Source organism: Plectropomus leopardus, chromosome 2 (assembly GCF_008729295.1).
Source record: "Plectropomus leopardus isolate mb chromosome 2, YSFRI_Pleo_2.0, whole genome shotgun sequence".
NCBI lineage: Eukaryota > Metazoa > Chordata > Actinopteri > Perciformes > Serranidae > Plectropomus > Plectropomus leopardus.
The window spans coordinates 26,990,059-27,005,449 of NC_056464.1; the positions used below are offsets into that span (position 1 = coordinate 26,990,059).

General features: G+C 37.0%; 1 protein-coding gene across 1 annotated transcript in view; it reads left to right on the forward strand.

Moving 5' to 3' along the window:
* Positions 1-6,041, forward strand: part of skib (v-ski avian sarcoma viral oncogene homolog b) — a 38,393-nt gene extending 32,352 nt beyond the window's left edge. The window contains exons 2-7 of the mRNA XM_042508276.1: positions 1,715-1,828; positions 2,047-2,150; positions 2,256-2,500; positions 3,206-3,480; positions 3,590-3,820; positions 3,938-6,041. Coding sequence (XP_042364210.1) covers positions 1,715-1,828; positions 2,047-2,150; positions 2,256-2,500; positions 3,206-3,480; positions 3,590-3,820; positions 3,938-4,156 — 1,188 coding nt within the window. The 3' untranslated portion in view covers positions 4,157-6,041. The remainder of the gene's footprint in view (positions 1-1,714; positions 1,829-2,046; positions 2,151-2,255; positions 2,501-3,205; positions 3,481-3,589; positions 3,821-3,937) is intronic.
* The last annotated feature ends 9,350 nt before the right edge of the window (positions 6,042-15,391 follow it).

A 15,391-nucleotide genomic window follows, 5' to 3' on the forward strand; every position in this document is an offset into this window, starting at 1 on the left:
TATAAAAAAGCTAATGAAAAGAGATGTCAGGTTTTTAAGATATCAATAAAGGAAGGAGATAACAATAATGAGGGGCAAAGTGTTTTTATCCATTAAGAGCAGTGATTGGTCAGCAGATGTGAAGGATCTGGAAGTAGCCATTTTATAGTTAATTCTATAAAATGCCAGTAAATTGTGAAAATGCTGATCACAGTTTCCCAGAGCCCCAGGCAATGTCTTAATACTGCTTGTGGGTTCACAAATCCTCACATTATCAGAGAAAATATGTTACTTTAGCTTGATAAACAATTAATGTGAAAGGTTATTTAAACTCCTGTAGATTTATAGACTTTTTTGCGAACATAACCACTCATTTTGTCTCAGCACTGCAGTCAACTTTGGCATCTGTAGCTCAGGCACACAGTGGCAGACCTGACTAACACCTCCACCCTTGAGCACACTGTACCAGACACACACACACACACTCTTACCAACACACTCATACCCTCCCACACACACATATAGCACGCCCGCAACCTCCCACTTCCCCACGCGTCGAGACACCCACTGATATAACTGTGTGCGCACACACACGCACAAGTGGCTGGCTTGGTGTAGGAAAGCCGTGAGACGTGATTCATTACCAGCCGGGCTTCTCGCTTAATGCTAAATGAGGTTTGTCATTAATTTCCATCTTGAGGTGATTACAGCGGAGCAGCGATTAAGGTTTCACAACTACACGCAACCCCGCAGGAGTGGGTTCCATTGAGGATTTTGAATGTAGACAGGGTAATCATTTGTCTTGAATCGCACACGCAGGCGAGGAGATGGGAGTGTTTGCCATTCCTGGAGGCAGAATGTCATAGTAGTGAGTAAGAGAGTAGCAGGCAGGTCTGTGCTGGCCTCTGCGTCTGCCTAGGTAAACATATCCTCTGTCTGACAAGTGCAGACCTGAGGGGCTGAGATGGTTAGCTATCTCAACACATGGTCCTGCAGCTTGCCGCACACGCAGACATACAATATATACAATCAGGGGCTCTGGAGATTCTGTATTTTGTGGCACTTCTCAAGGCAGATGCTTCCTTTGCCCGGGTTATCTAAGCTTCCCCTCAAACATTTCATGCCCTCCCTGAACTCTCTCTGCACACTTCAACTCAATCGTCTGTCAGATCTGAGTGCAATTACTTTAATTTGTCTCCGTCTCTGTCTCCCTCTGTTTCTATATTGCAATATTTCTGTGGTTCGGGCAGTCGATCTGCTCCACCTGATGGCGCCTCTTCTGCCTGGCAGGGAGCAATGTAGCCCTACTGGCTGCCAGCCAGACCAGCTTGAGTGTCTGCTCAGCTCAAAGCCCTGCTCACACACACACACACACACACACACACACACACATACACACACACACACACACACAAACATGCAGACATGCCAAGCTCAAAGACTGAACGCTTACACAGACCCATCTTCTGTCCCCCTCGTCTCTCTGTGACTTCTTTTCTGTTTTGCCTGATTCTCTTCTTTTCTGCGACCTGCTGCTCTTTTACTGTGAGGCTGCAGAAAGGCACTTCATGTTTTGACAAATCTGTGAGCTACTTATGAATAATGCCGTTTACAGTCATACACTAGCATTTTTAGAAGTTGTGGGCTCCTGAAATATCCACTGTACTTCATGATGTAATATCTGCACTTTATCTCTGCAAGGATCGCGATGATTAAACGTTTATTCTCTCCTCAGTCTCCCAGCCCGGTGGCAGCCAAGAGGTCCAAATTTGACAAATTACAATCTCCATCAGCTGACAAAGACAGGAAACCTGACTGGCTACAATCGCTGTCCAAGTCTGCACACAAGGTTTGTATGCTGTTTGTGCATGTTGCTGGTGTGAAACCAGATTTGCCCTTAAGGTCAAAAGGGTCACGCAAAAGCTGTTGTCCTTATGAATCATCACATTATCACCTATGCATGACCTCTTGTCATCCGTCCTTGTTTAAATGAAGAGGGGCCTCTGAACGTGTTTGTCACAGCTGATTCGATGTTATAGTGGTAGTTTACTGAGTTTGTTGTTCCAGGATCTGAAACAGGCCCAACTGAAACAGAGGCCCTCCGCTTTCCGCCCCTGGTCTCCTAAAGCAGCAGAAAAAGAGAAACCAGCTACTCAGAATGAGTTGGAGAGGTGAGTCATCTCATGAAAGCTGTGATAGCTCCAGTTTTAAAGAGATAGTTGTTAAATCAAGCCTATAACAAATGTAACACATTAAATGGACTTGTATTGCCGCAGGTCATACTCAAAGAGTCACGAGACGTTGGCGGCTCCCAATCTGACACCAGCTCCCCTGGGCCCTCCAGTCCATCCCAAGGATAGCCACACTCCTGGCAGGGGACCTGCTGCCGTTTCCAGGCCGCCGCAGGAGCTGCACAATGGAGACACACATCATGCAACAAAAGCGGCTCCCTTCAGCAACGCCAACCAACCTGACGACATGGACACGGACGGAGAAATCGATGTGGATGATTGTGATGATCGTAAGTGTCACCCATCACCTTGAGTTTGGAGTCATTAAAAACAGAAAACTTGAAACACTACAAGAGTCAGTTTACATAAGACACAGATTGTACAGTTACAACTTGTATTACACAGTAAGCCCCACTGGACATGAGCCACAGCAGAGCTGGGTCAGAGTGATTCCTGTGCAACTGCACCACCTGGTGTTTCATGAAAGAAATACATGAAAAATAAAAGCAGATTTTGGCTGTTATGTAGTCGCAAAAACAAACAATAGCACACATTTTTTTCATTTAATTATAGCATAGATTAATACTTTGTGATGTTTTGCAACAGGAGCTGTAAGGTAGAAGTTTTGTAGTCATAGTCAGCTTGTACCTGGGGTGGTAATTCTGCAGTTTCCAGAAAGTATGTGGAAAGATTGTAGAGAGAATCAACCAGTTTGGGGGGAAAAAAAACAAACCAAAACAAAACAAAAAAAACCCAAAATAAATTATTATTAAAGTTAATGAATAAATAATGATAGACTATTTATACAGCACCTTTTGACACAATATTACAAAGTGTTTTACAACTAGAATAATAAATCTAACAAAAAAAACACCATGAGTTGCAATTACGAGAGCATGAAAATGTGTTAGCAAGCGAGCAAAAGTTGAAACGATAAACACATCAGAATTCTTGCAATTGCTGTTTTAATAATGTTAAACCTCTTTCTCCCTCAGGTCCAGTGCTGGCTTCCTCCCTGGCTTCTCCTCCGTCAGCCTGCACCAGCGCCTCTCAGACTCTGACCCCTCAGTGTGTTCCTCGACCTCAGGAGGGACCCGGCTGGCTGCCGGGGACCATTTCCCCAGAGATGGACACCCTGAGACAGATGCTGTACGGAGGCACGGACACCAAAGAGTCCCGGGAAAAACTCCTGCAGGAGATCGTCAAGATGAGGGTGAAGCAGGAAGAAAAGCTGGCAGCTGCTTTACAAGCTAAACGCAGCCTCCAGCAGGTATCACATCATTTTCCTAAATGTGATGGAAATGACAGTAATGTCTGATTATTAGTATTGAAACATGAAATGATTCCAATGTTGTTGCTTTTTTCATTTTTTTTTACAGGAATTGGAGTTTGTGAGGGTGGCAAAGAAAGGCCGTCTTCGTGAGGCCATTGAAGCCAAGCGAAACCTGCGGAAGGAGATTGAACGCCTTCGCGTGGATTGGGAGAGGAAGATGAGGGACGCGGAGGAGTCTTGTGGGCGGCTGAAGAGAGAGTTGGAGAGGGAGAAACAGCTGCGAGTTTGTGACAAAGGCTGCGAGGCTGAACGTCTCCGGGTCAAGTACTCCACTCAGGTAAGATGTCCGCAGCATGCCCTGAGTCACCACAACCACCAGTGTATGTTTTGTTTATTTGTTGTTTTTTCTGTGTTCGTTTATACTGACCGCTGTCTGTCGGGTTTTGTTGTGCAGATCGAAGAGTTGCATGTGCAGCTACAGCAGGCGGAAGCTGACCGTGAGCAGCTAAGACAAGAGCTCCAGCAGGAGAGAGAAGCCCGTCAGAACCTGGAGAGCGTTGTTAAAGACCTGCAAACCCAGCTGGCCCAGCAGGCCGACAGCAGCCCCCCCGGAGACTCCAAGTACGCAAACACAGATGCACACAGACAGACCACGCAACACAGTGGATCATAAAGTTGCACATTTAGAACTGGAGAAAGAGACTCACTAAAAAAGGAGCATGGTTCAGGACTTTGTTGCACCTCCTGTTTGGGAAAGGAAAACTCTGCAAAAGTTTTGTTGACGAAAAATCTGTCATATATAATATGATACGGCATAAATCAATATTATTATGACAATATATGAATTTTATGAAATGAACTGGAAAGTAGCATGATGTCTGAGCATGTTTGTAGAGTGAGATATTAAGAAAGACTTCTTCAGCGATGACCACATCTCTCCAGTGACGTCAGAGTTAAACACCTGACGCTGTCCAAGTATTTTATTTTGGTATAAGCTATTCTAAGATGTGCAAATATAGCCACATAACACTACTTGAATATGAAGGGAAGAAACATGTTGAGTGGATGATGAAACTCTTGGTGCCACAAAATATTGGTACTCAAAGGTGTCATTGCAGACCACTGGAAACAAGAGACACCAGTTTACCACTATTTACTTTTAATATCAGCTTGCTTTTTATAACTGTGTAGAGGATGTACTTTTTAAAAGATATTGCTTGTGCAGCACTGTTATTCCACAGGCAAGAAAAAAATGCATATACAAACATGTACGCATGTATACCAGCTTGTCTACCTTTTGTATTTTATAAACCTTAAGTATTGGAGGTTACGTGGGCTGCCTTCAGGTCCACCACTGTTTTATGCTTAGATATTTTATGGAAGTGTTACTTTTTAATATTATGATGCAACTTTATTTGTTGTTTGAACATTGTTTTCCAGTAATGTTTTTGCAACCAAACCAAGTGATAAATAGCAAATATTCTTGCCCACATTAGTGCAGATGAGTCTACAAGCGCCCTCTTAAAACAAAAGAAAAAAAGCCTTCAATAGCTGCCTGTTTTTGTTGAAATGCGGTACTTCTGATTTTCTAATGAGTATTGTAAAATAATTTATATGCTATAATAATTTTCTGCCTATCAACAGAAAGCATTCGTTTTTAGTCACTGGTTTTAGGGCTCTTAAATCAACAAATGCTGTTTATATGAACAACATTTCTACATATATACAAAATATGGATATATATTTTTTTACTTTAAGAAAAGGAATTGCACTTTTTAAAGAAAAGAACCTTGCATTGTGCATTGTACTCCCTGTTACATTTTTCAAAACACGAGTTAACGTGAACTCTGAATTTAAACACACTTTCCCTCAGTATCCTCTGATGTAAATACAATGATATTGTAAATAAGATATTTGTTGGTATGTTTGCTCGCTCCAGACTTAAATTGATTATGAATATTATTTTTTGCTCTTACTTGAAACCAAAAAGAGACTATATTTGGATTTGCAAAACTGCAATTTCGATGATGCATCCCTGAGTATCAGTGCAATCACAGGGCATTGAGCAGAATGGATGGACCTGTTGGAGAACGAAACCTTCAGTGGTAATGAACCTATCAGTAGTTTTTTTAGGTTTAACGCGCCAACAGGAAATTATAATTCCTCCCTTGATTTTGTTTATTTGAGAAGATCTTTATTATTTGATGAATTATAGAGTATATATTACACCACAGACCAAAAACTGAAAACTGGATTTGAAATCTCTGCACCTCCAGTTCCCTCGTCAGATAGAGTAGAAGCGACACCTTCTGTTGGTTTCATCCTTAGGTGCTCTCGTATATTTTAGACAAAAAAAAAAAACACTTATATGTCTTATCATTACTTATGATACCCTTGCTCAGTATTTGTTGGGTACAGTGTAATAGCAATATCCATTTTGTTAGCTGATGCTGTTGTAGTTTTGGTTTGGAAGTGGGGTTTCACTTGCCTCTTGTTTAAATGTTTTCTTTTCCTTCGGAAAACTTGTATAATACCCATTAAAATCTAAATCAATCCTACGGCGTATTTTTTTGAACTTATTCTTCACAATGAAAACAGTGTTTGAACATGTTTGTATCTGTGGATCATCTTTTTATTTGTATTTCTTGGGACAACAGTGTCAGCTAATGGATCCATGTTGATTTAGATCAGCGTTTCTAGACCTCTCCTCCAGTGCCACTTCATGATTTATGTCATGATTTAGATCTCCATGCTTATAGTATAGTATGTCATTCAAAAAAGCAAAGGAAATTCATAGTATAGCATGTTGACCAAATTTCAAATTTTGACATTTTTCGCAATACTATAGTAATGCCTTTTCTGTCATTTTTTTGACATGCCATATTATGGTGTTTTTGTCCCTTTTTGCAACTTTCTGTGCTGTGGTGTGTCTTTGCAAGCTATTCTAGGCGGTTTCCAGTGGTTTTTGGGACGTCAAATTTTGACATTTTTTTCATACTATGGTATTTGTCCACATGCCTAGAATAGCCTGCCGAGACACACCACAGCATAGAAAGTTGCAAAAAAGGCAAAAAACACCGTAATTTGGGATGTCAAAAAATGACCTAGAATGCAAGGTTATAGTATAGCAAAATATGACGTCCCAAATACAGCTGAAAACAGTTGAAAACAACCTAAAGTAGCATGCTGAGACATGCCATAGCATAGAAAGTTGCAAAAACAGGAAAAAAAACAACAACAAAGCATGAGCCAAGATGCAAGGCTATAGTATGGCAAAAATGTCAAAATATGACCGTCCCAAAACTAACTGAAAATAGTTGAAAACCACTTTAAATAGTGTGACGATACGTGCCATAGCATAGAAAGTAGCAAAAAAGGCAAACAACACAATAATATAGCATGTCAAAAAAATTACCCAAGATGCAAGCCTACAGTATAGTGAAAATGTCACAATGTGACACCTCCCAAAAACAGCTAAGAACAGTTTAAAACCACATAAAATGGCGTGCCGAAACATGCCATAGCATAGAAAGTTGAAAAACAGCCAAAAACATCATAATATAGCATGTTGAAAAGTTGGCTGTTTAATATAGCATGTTGAAAAAACTTTTCAACATGCTATATTATGATGTTTTTGGCTGTTTTTGCAACTTTCTATGCTATGGCGTGTCTCAGCACACTATTTTAGGTGGTTTTCAACTGTTTTTAGCTGTTTTGAAATCTGTAATATTTTGACGTTTTTGCAATACGATAGCCTTGCATTTTGCGTCAACTTTTCAACATGCTATATTATGATGTTTTTGTCTGTTTTTGCAGCTTTCTGTGCTATGGCATGTCTCAGCACGCCATTTTAGGTGGTTTTAAACTGTTTTTAGCTGTGTTTGGGACGTGTCATATTTTGACATTTTTGCCATACTATAGCCTTGCATATTGGGTCATTTTGTCGACATGCTATATAATTGTGTTTTTGGCTGTTTGTGCAACTTTCTATGCTATGGCGTGTCTCAGCACGCTATTTTAGGTGGTTTTCAACTGTTTTTAGCTGTTTTGAAATCTGTAATATTTTGACATTTTTGCCATACTATAGCCTTGCATATTGGGTCATTTTTTGGACATGCTATATTGTTGTGTTTTTGGCTGTTTTTGCAACTTTTTCTCGTATGGCGTGTCTCAGCACACCATTTAAGGTGGTTTTCAACTGTTTTTAGCTGTTTTGGAATGTGAAATATTTTGACATTTTTGCCATACTATAGCCTTGCATTTCACGTCAACTTTTCAACATGCTATATGATGATGTTTTTGCAACTTTCTATGCCATGGCGTGTCTTAGCATGCTATTTTAGGTTGTTCTGAACTGTTTTCAGCAGTTTTTTAGACGGCCTAACCTAACCCTAACCCTAACCCTAACCCTAACCCAAAAATGTCAAAAAATGGCATTTCCCAAAAACAGCTGAAAACTGCTAAAACTACATAAAAAAGCGTGCCGAAACACGCCATAGCATAGAATGATGCAAAAAAAGCAAAAAAAAAAAAAACCAAGATATGGCATGTTGAAAAAATGACCAAAAAAAGCAAGGCTATAGTAAGGCAAAAATGTCAAAAAATGGCATTTCCCAAAAAAACAGCTGAAAACTGCTAAAACGTACATAAAATAGCGTACCGAGACACGCCATTGTATAGAATGATGCAAAAAACGCAAAAAACACCAAGATATGGCATGTTGAAAAAATGACCAAAAAAGCAAGGCTATAGTAAGGCAAAAATGTCAAAAAATGGCATTTCCCAAAAACAGCTGAAAACTGCAAAAAAACGTACATAAAATAGCGTGCCAAACACAGGCCATAGCATACAATGATGCAAAAAAAAAGCAAAAAAAACACCAAGATATGGCATGTTGAAAAAAAAATGACCAAAAAAAGCAAGGCTATAGTAAGGCAAAAATGTCAAAAAATGGCATTTCCCAAAAACAGCTGAAAACACTGCTAAAACGTACATAAAATAGCGTACCGAGACACGCCATGGTATAGAATGATGCAAAAAACGCAAAAAACACCAATTATGGCATGTTGAAAAAATGACCAAAAAAAGCAAGGCTATAGTAAGGCAAAAATGTCAAAAAATGGCATTTCCCAAAAACAGCTGAAAACTGCTAAAACGTACATTAAATAGCGTGTAAAAAACACGCCATAGCATAGAATGATGCAAAAAAAAGCAAAAAAAACACCAATTATGGCATGTTGAAAAAATGACCAAAAAAAAAGCAAGGCTATAGTAATGGCAAAAATGTCAAAAAATGGCATTTCCCAAAAACAGCTGAAAAACTGCTAAAACGTACATAAAATAGCGTGCCGAGACACGCCATAGCATAGAATGATGCAAAAAAAGCAAAAAACACCAAGATATGGCATGTTGAAAAAAATGACCAAAAAAGCAAGGCTATAGTAAGGCAAAAATGTCAAAAAATGGCATTTCCCCAAAAAAGCTGAAAACTGCTAAAAACGTACATAAAATAGCGTACCGAGACACGCCATAGCATAGAATGATGCAAAAAAACGCAAAAAAAACACCAAAATCATGGCATGTTGAAAAAATGACCAAAAAAAAAGCAAGGCTATAGTAGGCAAAAATGTCAAAAAATGGCATTTCCCAAAAACAGCTGAAAAAACTGCTAAAACGTACATAAAATAGCGTACTGAGACACGCCATGGCATAGAATGATGCAAAAAAAAAAGCAAAAAAAAACACCCAAATATGGCATGTTGAAAAAATGACCAAAAAAAGCAAGGCTATAGTAAGGCAAAAATGTCAAAAAATGGCATTTCCCAAAAACAGCTAAAAAAACTGCTAAAACGTACATAAAATAGCGTGCCGAAACACGCCATAGCATAGAATGATGCAAAAAACGCAAAAAAACAAAATTATGGCATGTTGAAAAAATGACCAAAAAAAGCAAGGCTATAGTAAGGCAAAAATGTCAAAAAAATGGCATTTCCAAAAAACAGCTGAAAACTGCTAAAACACATTAAATAGCGTGCCGAAACACGCCATAGCATAGAAATGATGCAAAAAAACAAAAACACCAAAATATGGCATGTTGAAAAAAAATGACCAAAAAAAGCAAGGCTATAGTAAGGCAAAAAAAAATGTCAAAAAATGGCATTTCCCAAAAACAGCTGAAAAAACTGCTAAAACGTACATTAAAATAGCGCCGAAACACGCCATAGCATAGAATGATGCAAAAACAGCAAAAAACACCATAATATGGCATGTTGAAAAAATGACCAAAAAAAAAAAGCAAGGCTATAGTAAGGCAAAAATGTCAAAAAATGGCATTTCCCAAAAACAGCTGAAAAACTAAAAACACATAAAATAGCGTGCCGAGACACGCCATAGCATAGAATGATGCAAAAAAAACGCAAAAAACACCTAAATATGGCATGTTGAAAAAATGACCAAAAAAAGCAAGGCTATAGTAAGGCAAAAATGTCAAAAAATGGCATTTCCCAAAAAAACAGCTGAAAAAAACTGCTAAAACGTACATAAAAATAGCGTGCCGAAACACGCCATAGGTATAGAATGTTGCAAAAAAAAAAAAAACCAAAACCAAATATGGCATGTTGAAAAAATGACCAAAAAAAAAGCAAGGCTATAGTAAGGCAAAAATGTCAAAAAATGGCATTTCCCAAAAACAGCTGAAAAAAACTTAAAAAACACATAAAAATAGCGTGCGAGACACGCCATAGCATAGAATGTTGCAAAAAATGGCCAAAAAAACACCAAAATATGGCATGTTGAAAAAAAATGACCAAAAAAAGCAAGGCTATAGTAAGGCAAAAATGTCAAAAAATGGCATTTCCCAAAAAACAGCTGAAAACTGCTAAAAAAAAACATAAAATAGCGTGCCGAGACACGCCATAGCATAGAATGTTGCAAAAACAGCAAAAAACACCAACCAAAATATGGCATGTTGAAAAAAAAATGACCAAAAAAAAAAGCAAGGCTATAGTAAGGCAAAAATGTCAAAAAATGCATTTCCCAAAAAAACAGAAAAAACTGCTAAAAACACATAAAATAGCGTGCCGAGACACGCCATAGCATAGAATGATGCAAAAAACAGCAAAAAACACCAAAATATGGCATGTTGAAAAAATGAAAAAAAAAAGCAAGGCTATAGTAAGGCAAAAATGTCAAAAAATGGCATTTCCCAAAAACAGCTGAAAAACTGCTAAAAAACAGCATAAAATAGCGTGCCGAAACACGCCATAGCATAGAATGATGCAAAAAAACAGCAAAAAAAAACATCCTATTATGGCATGTTCGAAAAAAAATGACCAAAAAAAGCAAGGCTATAGTAAGGCAAAAATGTCAAAAAATGACATTTCCCAAAAACAGCTGAAAACTGCTAAAACGTACATTAAAATAGCGTGCGAAACACGCCATAGCATAGAATGTTGCAAAAAAAGCCAAAAACACAAAATATGGCATGTTGAAAAAATGACCAAAAAAAAAAGCAAGGCTATAGTAAGGCAAAAATGTCAAAAAATGGCATTTCCAAAAAACAGAAAAAACTGCTAAAACACATAAAATAGCGTGCCGAAAACACCATAGCATAGAATGATGCAAAAAAAGCAAAAAACACAAAAATATGGCATGTTGAAAAAAAATGACCAAAAAAAGCAAGGCTATAGTAAGGCAAAAATGTCAAAAAATGGCATTTCCCAAAAACAGCTAAAAAAAAACTGCTAAAAAACACATAAAATAGCGTGCCGAAACACGCCATAGCATAGAATGAGTTGCAAAAAAAGCCAAAAAAAACACCAAAAAATGCATGTTGAAAAAATGACCAAAAAAAGCAAGGCTATAGTAAGGCAAAAATGTCAAAAAATGGCATTTCCCAAAAACAGCTGAAAAAACTGCTAAAACGTACATAAAATAGCGTGCCGAAACACGCCATAGCATAGAATGTTGCAAAAAAAGCAAAAAACACCAAAATATGGCATGTTGAAAAAAATGACAAAAAAAAAGCAAGGCTATAGTAAGGCAAAAATGTCAAAAATGGCATTTCCCAAAAACAGCTGAAAACTGCTAAAAAACAGTACATAAAAATAGCGTGCCGAAACACGCCATAGCATAGAAAATGTTGCAAAAAAAAACGGCAAAAAACACCAAATATGCATGTTGAAAAAATGACCAAAAAAAAGCAAGGCTATAGTAAGGCAAAAATGTCAAAAAATGGACATTTCCCAAAAAACAGCTGAAAAACTGCTAAAACGTACATAAAATAGCGTACCGAAACACGCCATAGCATAGAATGATGCAAAAACAGCCAAAAAACACCAAATATGGCATGTTGAAAAAATGACCAAAAAAAAAGCAAGGCTATAGTAAGGCAAAAATGTCAAAAAATGGCATTTCCCAAAAACAGAAAAAAAAACTGCAAAAAGTACATTAAAATAGCGTGCCGAAACACGCCATAGCATAGAATGTTGCAAAAAAAAGCCAAAAACACACCAAATATGCATGTTGAAAAAAAATGAAAAAAAAAAGCAAGGCTATAGTAAGGCAAAAAAATGTCAAAAAATGGCATTTCCCAAAAAAGCACAGCTGAAAAAACTTAAAACAGTACATAAAATAGCGTGCCGAAACACGCCATAGCATAGAAATGTTGCAAAAACGGCCAAAAAAACACCAAAAATATGCATGTTGAAAAAATGACCAAAAAAAAAGCAAGGCTATAGTAAGGCAAAAATGTCAAAAAATGGCATTCCCAAAAACAGCTGAAAACTGCTAAAAACGTACATAAAAAATAGCGTGCCGAAACACGCCATAGCATAGAATGAGTTGCAAAAAAAGCCAAAAAAACACCAAAATATGCATGTTGAAAAAATGAAAAAAAGCAAGGCTATAGTAAGGCAAAAATGTCAAAAAATGGCATTTCCCAAAAAACAGCTGAAAACTGCTAAAACACATAAAATAGCGTGCCGAAACACGCCATAGCATAGAATGTTGCAAAAAAAGCAAAAAAAAACCCAAAATTATGGCATGTTGAAAAAATGACCAAAAAAGCAAGGCTATAGTAAGGCAAAAAATGTCAAAAAATGGCATTTCCCAAAAACAGCTGAAAAAACTGCTAAAACGTACATAAAATAGCGTGCCGAAACACGCCATAGCATAGAAATGTTGCAAAAAAAAGCCAAAAAACACAAAAATATGGCATGTTGAAAAAAATGACCAAAAAAAGCAAGGCTATAGTAAGGCAAAAATGTCAAAAAATGGCATTTCCCAAAAACAGCTGAAAAACTGCTAAAACAGTACATAAAAATAGCGTGCCGAAACACGCCATAGCAAAAATGTTGCAAAAAAAGCAAAAACACAAAAATATGGCATGTTGAAAAAATGACAAAAAAAAAAAGCAAGGCTATAGTAAGGCAAAAATGTCAAAAAATGGCATTTCCCAAAAACAGCTGAAAAACTGCTAAAAACAGTACATAAAAATAGCGTGCGAAAAAAAACACGCCATAGCATAGAATGATGCAAAAAAGCCAAAAAAACACCAAAATATGGCATGTTGAAAAAAAATGACCAAAAAAGCAAGGCTATAGTAAGGCAAAAATGTCAAAAAATGGCATTTCCCAAAAACAGCTGAAAACTGCTAAAACGTACATAAAATAGCGTGCCGAAACACGCCATAGCATAGAAATGATGCAAAAACAGCAAAAAACACCCAAATATGGCATGTTGAAAAAATGACCAAAAAAAAAAAGCAAGGCTATAGTAAGGCAAAAATGTCAAAAAATGGCATTTCCCAAAAAAACAGCTGAAAACTGCTAAAACGTACATAAAATAGCGTGCCGAGACACGCCATAGCATAGAAATGATGCAAAAAAAGCAAAAAACACCAAATATGGCATGTTGAAAAAATGACGAAAAAAAAAAAAGCAAGGCTATAGTAAGGCAAAAATGTCAAAAAATGGCATTCCCAAAAACAGCTGAAAACTGCTAAAACGTACATAAAATAGCGTGCCGAAACACGCCATAGCATAGAAATGTTGCAAAAACAGCCAAAAAAACACCATAAATATGGCATGTTGAAAAAATGACCAAAAAAGCAAGGCTATAGTAAGGCAAAAATGTCAAAAAATGGCATTTCCCAAAAAAACAGAAAAAACTGCTAAAACAGCACATAAAATAGCGTGCCGAGACACGCCATAGCATAGAATGAGTTGCAAAAAACAGCAAAAAACACCAAAATATGCATGTTGAAAAAAAAAATGACCAAAAAAAAAAGCAAGGCTATAGTAAGGCAAAAATGTCAAAAAATGGCATTTCCCAAAAACAGCTGAAAACTGCTAAAAACGTACATAAAATAGCGTGCGAAACACGCCATAGCATAGAATTTGCAAAAAAGCCAAAAACACCAAAAAATGCATGTTGAAAAAAAATGACCAAAAAAAAAAAGCAAGGCTATAGTAAGGCAAAAATGTCAAAAAATGGCATTTCCCAAAAAACAGCTGAAAAACTGCTAAAAACAGTACATAAATAGCGTGCCGAAAACACGCCATAGCATAGAATGATGCAAAAAAGCAAAAAAAACACCAAAATAATGCATGTTGAAAAAAAAATGACCAAAAGCAAGGCTATAGTAAGGCAAAAATGTCAAAAAATGGCATTCCAAAAAAAACAGCTGAAAAACTGCTAAAAACACATAAAATAGCGTGCCGAAGAGACACGCCATAGCATAGAAATGATGCAAAAAAAGCCAAAAACACCAAAAAATGGCATGTTGAAAAAATGACCAAAAAAAGCAAGGCTATAGTAAGGCAAAAATGTCAAAAAATGGCATTTCCCAAAAACAGCTGAAAACACCTAAAACGTACATAAAATAGCGTGCGAAACACGCCATAGCATAGAAATGTTGCAAAAAAAAAAAGCCAAAAAACACCAAAATATGGCATGTTGAAAAAATGACCAAAAAAAAAGCAAGGCTATAGTAAGGCAAAAATGTCAAAAAATGGCATTTCCCAAAAACAGCTGAAAAACTGCTAAAAACATAAAAAAAAAATAGCGTGCCGAAACACGCCATAGCATAGAAATGTTGCAAAAAAAGCAAAAAAACACCAAAAAATGCATGTTGAAAAATGACCAAAAAAAAGCAAGGCTATAGTAAGGCAAAAATGTCAAAAAATGGCATTTCCCAAAAACAGCTGAAAAAACTGCTAAAAACACATAAAATAGCGCCGAAACACGCCATAGCATAGAATGATGTTGCAAAAAAAAGCCAAAAAAAACACCAAAATATGGCATGTTGAAAAAAAATGACAAAAAAAGCAAGGCTATAGTAAGGCAAAAATGTCAAAAAATGGCATTTCCCAAAAACAGCTGAAAACTGCTAAAACACATAAAATAGCGTGCCGAAACACGCCATAGCATAGAAAATGTTGCAAAAAAAGCAAAAAACACCAAAATATGCATGTTGAAAAAAATGACAAAAAAAAAAGCAAGGCTATAGTAAGGCAAAAATGTCAAAAAATGGCATTTCCCAAAAACAGCTGAAAACTGCTCAAAAACGCACATAAATAGCGTGCCGAAACACGCCATAGCATAGAATGTTGCAAAAAAGCCAAAAACACCAAATATGGCATGTTGAAAAAAAAATGACCAAAAAAAGCAAGGCTATAGTAAGGCAAAAATGTCAAAAAATGCATTTCCCAAAAAACAGCTGAAAAACTGCAAAAAAACAGTACATAAAATAGCGTGCCGAAACACGCCATAGCATAGAATGTTGCAAAAAAGCCAAAAAAACACCAAAATATGGCATGTGAAAAAAAAATGACCAAAAAAAAAGCAAGGCTATAGTAAGGCAAAAATGTCAAAAAATGGCATTTCCCAAAAACAGCTGAAAAAACTG